At 38.6% G+C, this 9,821-nt stretch overlaps 1 protein-coding gene across 3 annotated transcripts in view; it reads left to right on the top strand.

The window, feature by feature from the left end:
• The first annotated feature begins 648 nt into the window (after positions 1 to 648).
• The window catches only part of znf704 (zinc finger protein 704), a 70,387-nt gene continuing 61,214 nt past the window's right edge, over positions 649 to 9,821 (top strand). For all 3 annotated transcript variants that reach the window (XM_051136440.1, XM_051136439.1, XM_051136438.1), the window contains exons 1-2: positions 649 to 1,230; positions 6,827 to 7,056. In XM_051136440.1, coding sequence (XP_050992397.1) covers positions 985 to 1,230; positions 6,827 to 7,056 — 476 coding nt within the window. In that variant the 5' untranslated portion in view covers positions 649 to 984. The remainder of the gene's footprint in view (positions 1,231 to 6,826; positions 7,057 to 9,821) is intronic.

Raw genomic sequence — 9,821 nt, 5'->3', positions numbered from 1 at the left:
AGTTATTCTACTACAGACAGGTCCCGCCACAGAGGACCCTCGGGAATCCCTGTCGCCTGTCAATCATTCTCGCCGGGTCACACACTCTCACGTTAAACGCATTTACCCCGTTTAACGGGATATTACCATCACTTTTCTTAATGTTACGAACACTGACCGACCTACCTAAATAATAACTACTCAAAGACTCGCCTCTCTCCATCCTTGCGTCATTGTTTTAATCGCAGCAGCGCCCGTTGCCTTGTGTTTGGAGGGAAACTGCAGGAGAAAGCGAGCGGGAGCGAGTGGAGGCGTGTGTCCCGCCAGCCAATCAGAACGCACACTGGCTGCGCGAGCGCACATGTTTACAGGCGACATTCCGCCGGTACAGCCAGTGGCTCTTGAAAACCCGGATACAATTTTCGGAATGGAGTCTTTCTCACACAAAACCGGATTTACGGCGATACGGGGAAAAAATGGCTGTTAAAACACCTCCCTCGACACTGTAGATGCTAATTTATATTATAATATTGATCATATTTCTGCTGGTCCGCTCTTTGTTGATTTATTACATAAATGCCCGTTGTGTGTATTGTGAAAAACACATCGTGTTTATCAATCCAAAACTGCCGCTCCGCTCCGTGTTTTACCACAGACCGTCAGCTTTAAGGGAACGGCAAGCAAAACAAACAGGTCGACAGAAGAAAGATATCGGTTGCCGGTCGGTCCTTTGGTCGGACGGACGGAGAGGTTTATCAAGCGTAGCTCATTTGCATGTTGTAAGGGTTCAGCAGTCTCATGTCCCGAACATGCGCGCTCACGCTGGTGAAATATATGGATGCGGTTCAGATCTGTGGTAATGTTGTCGTATTATTCGCATGTTCGGCCCATTATGACGGTCGGTCCGTTCGGGTTTTGTCAGTGTGACATTTCTTTTTTTTAAAGCGGCATTGCAGTGCAAAAAACAAAGTGATTTTATTTGCGCATTTCATTGATATATCAACTATGCATACGCGGCGGCTGGTGAAGCGCTCGGTCATTGGGAGCCGCGTGTACGCACCGGGTTTAACGGGAGACGCGGCTCCGCTCACGGGAGTGATCCAGGCTGTCAAACAAGACAACAGAGATGCTTCGACCGGCCATCGGCGCAATGTGTACACGGTGCTCATGCAAGACGGGAGCTTGAAAGAATACTCAGAGGAAGAGATTGCACAGATGACTGCAAAAGCACCGCTAAAGTCGAGCTTGAAGGTTTGTATGTGTGGTCAGCTGGGCTTGTTGTTGTTGTTGTGATGCTGCTTGTCGCACACAGTCTTGTTTACAGTGCATTGAGAGATTGTTTGTTTGATGGTTTCAAATAGTTCTCATTTGAATTTGTGGGAGCATATATTGCAGTAATGATGTTGATGCTACAAAGGAGTTGTTGGCTCCTCAAATGAAACATTTTCGGGCAAAATTACTTTTTAGCTGCAGAATTGTAGAATTGCTCATTACAGATGGTCGTTCAAAAGCGCCGGTTCCATGCTCACAATCTAGTGCATTAAACTCTGACACTTCTGGTCTCTCCATTGTTAAATGGAAACACATTTGCATCTAAAAAAGTATGAACTAAAAATGCACTTTGATTGCATATCGTCTTTTTGATCTTCTAAGATCATTTAAAAGTGCTTTGGTCACAAAAACTGCTAAAATGATTGAAATGAACTGATATTTTCTAGCTTTAAAAATGTGTGTTTGGAATGATGTCACTCCTAACTGTATTTATGTAACAAAAATGTGACCCTGGAGCCCAAAAAAGTAGCACGAGTAACGTTATATTTGTAGCAATAGCCAATAATACATTCTGTGGTTTCTTTTATGCCAAATATCATTAGGATATTAAGTAAAGATCAGGTTGCATGAAGATATATTGTAAATTTCCTACTGTAAATATATTAAAACATAATTTGTGATTAGTAATATTGCTAAGAACTTCATTTGAACAACTTTAAAGGCGATTCTCTCAATATTTAGATTTTTTTGCACCCTCAGATTCCAGATTTTCAAATGGTTGTATCTCTGCCTAATATTGTCCTGTCCTAACAAACTATACATCAATGGAAAGCTTATTTATTCAGCTTAATAACTGAAAAATTAAAAATAATAATAATAACTATATATATATATACACACATATATATACATTATGACCGGTTTTGTGGTCCAGGGTCACGTTTAGGGAAAAAAATCTACCAAATTCTTACCAACGTTCTCCCTTGAGTGCGAATCAGATTTACATGTGAATTCCATTAAACAATTACCTTATTTTTCTTGTAACACGCTGATTTTTAAAAATTATTTATTAATGTATTACAATAAACATCAACGAAAAATGACTCGCGTTCGAGGGAGTCAGTTATGAACTCAGATCGCTAAGGCGCTCGCTGCTTTGTGAATCGTTTCACAAAAAAGAACCGGTTCATAAGAGTCATTTGTTCGAGATTCGGTCATTCCGCGCTGTGTTCATTGCATTCAGCGAACACAACGCGACAGAAAGATGCAAAATAGCAGTGCTGAAAACACTGACTGAATAATAGTAATCAAGCTATCGCCTAATCACACCGTGAAATCTGTTTAAACCGCATATGGACTAACACAAAGTTCCCCGACTGACTAGATTTTAAATTACTGTCGTAAATTAGTCTTGTTTTGTTTAATTTGTGGCCATTATATTCGAGATATATAGCAATGTAGGAATGTGTAAGCTGCTGATTATCTGAGTTTAGTGGGTGGATAACTGTGGCAAACAAACACGCTCTGCAGCATTCACGCGCCAGCAGAAGCATCTGTGCACGCGCGCGTACAACAGCCTCCATCTCTCCGCTGCAACCGGCTTTTTCTTACTGCTTTTTTTCGTGTTTTCGACATTCATTCCTAGTGCAGTGATCGTGTTTTTGTAAATATGTCTTTTGGTGTTTAGTTATTGCTTAGATCAAGCTCATTTAATTCACTGATCTCCGTGTGATTGCACACTAGGCTGAGTGAGTTGCTTGCACGTAATTGCAAAATACAAAGGGTTTTTTTAATAATGACCTAATTGCAGTCATCAAGTTATACAGCCTGAGGTGCCATATCAAAACAAAGAGGGTCAAAATGACAAGAACGGCACCAGCTCTATTTCATTCTTTTGCAGCCAGAGCTGCAATACTTTGGTTTGTAGATTTTTGCATGGAACTAATTAAAATGAATGAACGTAATACCTGAAATTTGCAGGCTATATTTGCATACATATTTCATTTGTTTGCTGATGTAAATTTAATATAAGTATGGCAACTGATACACGTCAGTGTTTTTATAATGCACATCTGCACTCACAATCAGCCGTCCATTTGATTTTTAATCAGTGCAACTATTATATACATCACATGCTGAGGTATTCTCTGGTGACATATGATGGGGGAAAAGTTTAGATTTAAGCAATGCAAGCAAGAAGGGATGTGAAACTAAAGTGGGGGCTAATGGTCCCGGAGCAGCTGCTCCATAACGGCAGCAAAACGGAGCTCTACTGAGGGTCATGCTCATAGAATCTGGGGCTTTGGCAAGGCGCCTGGATTCCCAAACGAGTGCCATTCGGCTTGGGGGAATGCCACTTGTTGACTTGCATAGTAAGGAGGGGCTTCGTGTTAAGTGCGTTACAGTGTGGCATTTCCAGACAAAGGCGGACTGGATTGTTTTTCGTTCCCCTGTTGTTTCCACTGCTTAATATCAAAATTTAATTAACACACATGGGCTGTCTAACAGTTTAACTCTTTATGCACCAAGGCTTTGTTGCGGGTTTACAGTATATTCACATGAAATGGTTGAGGATGAATGCAAGTTTAGATGTTTTTTTATGAACAGCGTTATAATTAGAGCAAACCTTTAAAGCATTGTGTGTTTGTTTTTCTCGTGAATATTCAAATATAAATAAATATTTTGTAGATAATTAATTTCAAGTGCTCATTTGTGTGCATCCTGCTTTCAAATCTAATTAATTCTGTTATTAGATCAGTCGAGATCTGTTTAAATTGATTAAAATCCTCTTACTCTTTAGCAAAAACAAGATCTCATTTGAATAGTCTGACTGGCACATGAATTGTGACCCATATTTGATCAGTCTGTGCTCCACATGAGGTTAGAAAGCTGTGGCCACAAAAAACACAAGCACACAAAGCAAGGGTGTGTGTTTGTGTCTTGAGAGAGAAAGACTTAATAGTGTGTGAAATTTAAATTTGAACTTGTCAACTGTGCAGTTTTGATTTGATGCTTGAAAGTCTTGCACAACATGATACCGCTTTAACAAATCTGTTCATCTCATGAAAATACACCAAAGCCTGGCATTCATCTTGTGCATGGAATAGCATTATTGCTGCCCTATGGGAGGTTAAAAGAAAGAGTTCACCCATTTTAAAAAAAGAAACATTCACTCTTTAAGTCTGTTTTTCAATGAAAAGAATCAGTATTAAAATTCTGGCTGATACAAATACTACTAACTGATAAATGGCAGATGCTACAATTCTACACTCTAAAAAATGCTGGGTTTAAAACAAACCAGTGCTGGGTGAAATACGGACAAGCCCAGCAATTGTGCCTATAGTAATTATGTGTCTGAATTTTAACATATTTAACATATTTTGGGTTCATTTTAAGCCAGCCATATAGTCATTTTAAAAAAATAGTTGAGTTAAATAAAAGTATACAGAAGGTTGGGTTAAACATTTAACCCAACTGCTGGGTCATAACAACCCAGTCGCTGGCTTTGTCCATATTTAACCCAGCATTATTTTTAGAGTCTACAGTATTTAGTCTAAAAAAAAAAAAAAAAAAAAAAAAACACAAAGTAAAATCATACATTTAAAAAAAGCTGTAAGTGAATTTAGACATCACAGCAGTTTAGTATATTTATATTGAGATTTGCTATTTATATTAGTGTTAGATAAATTCAACATTTAAAACTAAGGAAAATTCTAGCACAATTATATATCCAATTTTAGAATCAATAATGTGAATATCTACACTCAAAAAAAAGATGAGTTAAATACAACCCAGCGCTGGGTGAAATATGGATAAACCCAGCAATTGTGCCTATAGTAATTATGTGTCTGATTTTTAATTTACAGCATATTTAATTTACAACCAAGCACTGGGTGAAACATAAACAAATCCAGCGACTGGGTTGTTTTGACCCAGCAGTTGGGTTAAATGTTAGCTAGCTTAAAATGAACCCAAAATAGGTTGTAAATTAAAAATCAGACACATAATTACTAGAGGCATCGACAATAATCAAAAGGTGAACATTTATTAATCAACAATTTAATTTATTTTTTATTTAATTATTATTTATTCAACTTATTGGGTTAAAGCGTTACGCAGTTTGCGCCCAGCAGATACTCTCCAAAATGGCGCTATGGTGACTATGGCGCTATGGTTTTCTTTGCATACAAAAAGTATTCTTGTAGCTTCGTAAAAAAATTATGGTTGAACCACTGATGGCAGATGGACTATTTTGATGACGTCTTTCATACTTTTCTGGGCCTTGACAGTGGTATTTACTTGGCAGTTAATGGGACAGTCACAAACCTCCCGGTTTTCATTCAAAATATCTTAAATTGTGTTCAGAAGACGAACAAAGCTTTTACGGGTTTAGAACGACATGGGGTGATTAATGCCAAAATTTTAAATTTAAAAATTTGACCGCTAGGACAAAACAACCCAATCTCTGCATTTGCATTATAACTTATTATATAATAAATATTATAAAATATCAAATCTGTCTTATAACTTATTGTGTGTCCCTAGTTTTTTACCCAAAGCTTATTGTTTGGGTGCAGAAGATTGGCATATCATGCATAAGTTATATAGACCATGTCATACGTTTTATGCTACTTTTATGTCCGTCTTTTTAAAGCTTGAAAGCTTATTCGTAATTGTTTTTTATTGTATGGAAAAGAGCAGCCAGCACATTCTTCAAAATTTCTCCTTTTGTGTTCCACAGAAGAAAAATGTCATATGTGTTTGGAACAAGAAGAGTGTTTCTTCAAGAGAATGTATTAAAATACCGCACTTCACTACTAGTGAGGTAATCCTCAGTTTTGTATGTTGTTTTGTAATACCCTTATCGCCAGAGTTACTTGGCCCGGGATTGAGGCAGGTAATTCATCCATTTTATTTTTAACTCCATTATAGTGTGTAAACTCACAGCTGCTCAAAGCCCAGCATGATGGGCGTTTACTCTCTCTTCAGTCAAACTAATCATGTTACGGTAAGATAATGATCTGGATTGCACGTCGCTCGCTGTTAGCTCACGCTCTCCGCTGGTGCATACGGTGATGTACGTCATCTTGGCCTCTGTTTGCCCCCTCTGTAGCATCAGGTTTAGTGTACCGCAGCTTTAGTCACAGTGCAATAAAAAAAGTCTACGGCTGCCGTGCAGATGAGACGTGTAAGAGGAAAAGCTGCTCGTCTTTGCATTAGTGTGGTCACGGATGGTGGCTTGTTGTGCTAAGGGGGAAATGGCAGTGGCGAGGGGGATTTATTTTTCTTTTGTCAGCAGCGCAGAGATCTTATAAACAAACGAGACCACAGATGAGCGAATAGGATTTTTCCATCCAAAGCATTGTTCAGGTGTTTGTATTGACCGATGCATTAATTATCTACAACTTAAATACAGCCTAATGCTCCGTGATTGCAAGCAAACAAGCCTCACGGCAGGGGTCTATACCATTAAAGGCCCCCGTAGGTGTAAATAGGGCTTCATTGACGGGAGCCACGTGGAGAGACTATTAACACAGTTAAGACTGAAGAAACGTCAATGTGTTTTCCTCTGCAGAGCACCTGCAACGGTGGCCAGCGAGACGGGCCCACGCAGGGCCAGAATGGGGGCGTGCAGAGAGGAGAGGCGCCCTCTCTCAGCCCGGAAAGCACAGAGGAGCCACGGGTGCTGGAGCACAAGCGAACGGGCCGGGCGCTGGAGCCGGAGAAAGATCACACCCGCTCCGTTTCTCTGCTGGAACAAAAACGCAAGGTGGTCTCTTCCAGCATTGACGTACCACAAGCCAGGTAAGACTGCGGGATGAGCGCCCCCTATAGGCAGAGATGAAAACTGAAGGAATGATGTATGTTATTGTTTACTTCATTTTTTTCCATGTTGTATGCACTAAATAAGAAGAGCTGGACTGTAGTACTAGTGAGATGTTGGTTTTCACATTATCATTATTTATCTTTTTTACATTATTGTCTTTTTGTATAAAGTTGCATTAGTCCCCATAGAGGCTATTATCAGAACATAGTTTTTTTTTAAAAAATTGGTTCACTCCAGAATTAAAATTTCCTGATCATTTACTGATCCCTATGTCATCCAAGATTTTCATTTCTTTGTTTCTTCAGTCGAAAACAAATTAAGGTTTTTGAGGAAAACATTCCAGGATTTTTCTCCATATAGTGGACTTCAGTGAGAGCCAGGGGGTTGAAGGTCCAAATTGCAGTTTCAATGTAGCTTCAAAGGGCTCTACGCGATCCCAGCCGAGGAATAAGAATGTTATCTAGGGAAACGATTGGTCATTTTCTAAAAAAAAAAAAAAAGTTCATATACTTTTTACCACAAATGCTCATCTTGCACTAGCTCATCTTCACACATTACAATGTCATTACAATTTTTTTTTTTTTCACTAGATAAAACTCTTATTCCTCGGCTGGGATTGTGTAGAGCCTGTTGAAGCGGCTTTGACCCTTGACCCGTTGATCCCCATTGTCCACTTTATGGAGAAAATTCTGGAACATTTTCCTCAAAAACGTTAATTTCTTTTTGACTGAAGAAAGAAAGACATGGACATCTTAGATTACATGGGGGCAGAGGCTGCGTTACGCTATGTTTACACGATAACGTTGTCAAAAAATGGAAACGTTTTTCCCTTGAGTTTTTAAAAAGTTTTGCGTATACACAACAACGTTTTTAAAGTGATTCGCATTTACACATATCCGCGAAAACTGCCAAAAATGCTGTATCACGTATACCAGGCCAGTAGTTAGCGCGCTGTTTGTTCGCGCTTGCCTTTAAAATTGACACGTACTGCGCATGCATACATAGCAAACACATACTACACACGCACATAACGTCACCGTTTTCAAAGATTCCCGTATTGGGTGTTTACACGGAAATGATAATGGTGACATTTTCAAAATTATGCACTTTCCATCCCCAAAACGCCGTTGTCACACAAAAAGTTTACCGTTTTTGGCTGAAAACGTTGTTGTGTAAACGGCTCTTTAGCCTTTAATTTTGACAGACAGTGTCGTAAGGAGGACGCTAAAAACAACAAAATACGTTAGGGCTACCAACTGGACAGGGGTGGGAATTATAGTTATGATTAACAATAGATTGCAATCTGTCAAAGTGACGGACAGCCTTAAAATTTTACCGTCACTGATTAAAAAAAAAAAAAAAAAAACTAACGGACAATTTTTAGTTAACGCAACCTCTGCATGGGGGTGAGTAAATTATCAGGAAATTTGAATTCAGGAGTAGGGCTGGGTATCGAGAACTGGTTCCTTTTTAGAACCGGTTCCAAATTTCCAAGAACCGGGTATTTGATGAGACACGTGCATTTCGGTTCTGCTTAACGATTTCTGCGTTTGCATTTTAATGCGATTTTTAAGGTTTAAAATCAAATGATTTAAGTGCAGGAAGGGAAAGAACTTGCCGACTGTTTGTGTACACCGCACAAATCTGAAGTGCTAGCACAATGAACAACGCTCCCGATGCGGGTTCCCGGCCTGTGTCCGTTCTTGAACTGTTTCGTGCATTTCCACTGCAGGAAAGGTCATTCCGGGCCGGATCAACTCTTTCACATTTACTGCCCAATATGCACAAAATGCGTTAGTGTATCATCATAAACACAGCCGTTTTTTTGTCGAAAGTGAAAGTAAACAGATGAGAAAGAAAGCGCATGCGTAACAGTAATTTTAGATCCGTGTGAGTTCGGTGTTAAAGAGACAGGAACCTAATAAACATTCAACATCATTCACTGATCATGACTGAACATTTTTCATAACTTTAATGAGTTAATCTATATTTTATTTCTTAAAAGAAAACTATGCAGTGTTTTTAAGCTTTTGATTTAAATTTCTGTATCTGTAATTTGTTCAGTTGTATTTATTTACGCTATTGCTAATTTATTTGCTTGTTCCTATTTTATTACTGACTGTTTACCCACCTTTAACTCTGCCCCTAAACATACCCGTCACCGGGGGGAAAAGTTCCTCTTAGGCCTAAGTGTTCTGTAGGCTGCTGATTTTTGCTCATGTTATTCAGCTGCAACAGAAAGCTTTGTAAAAATACAGAATAAAAATGTTTGACCTAAGTTTTTATTGACTTTTTAATGTTATTAGAATCGACTAGGAATTGTTAAGAATTGGAATCGATAAGCGGAATCGGAATCGATAAAATTCAAACAATACTCAACCCTATTCAGGAGTGAACTAAGCATTACATACTCATAGATTTCTTTTTTTTCTTTTCAGCAAAAGTGACACTTCGACAAAGAGTGATGTTTTAAATTCTTTTTCAGAATTTACTAAACTGTTTTCCCTAAACATGCATATTACCAGTACAAGAATATATATCTTTTGGTAGTATCATATTGAATTTTAAGCATTTTTTTGTCCTTTAATTTTATGATTTAATGTTATATAGTCACTACATAATGAGGCAAACTTTATATTGAGCACTCTAAATGAAGCACAGACCACCAGTACATTGATACAAGCTTGTTTGTGGTTTGTGAATCCTGTGGTCTGAACGCTTTACAGCATTTGCACTTTATTTT

Source organism: Labeo rohita, chromosome 19, assembly GCF_022985175.1.
Source record: "Labeo rohita strain BAU-BD-2019 chromosome 19, IGBB_LRoh.1.0, whole genome shotgun sequence".
NCBI lineage: Eukaryota > Metazoa > Chordata > Actinopteri > Cypriniformes > Cyprinidae > Labeo > Labeo rohita.
Note: the sequence above shows the minus strand (reverse complement) of the source record. Positions and strands in the feature narration are given on the sequence as shown.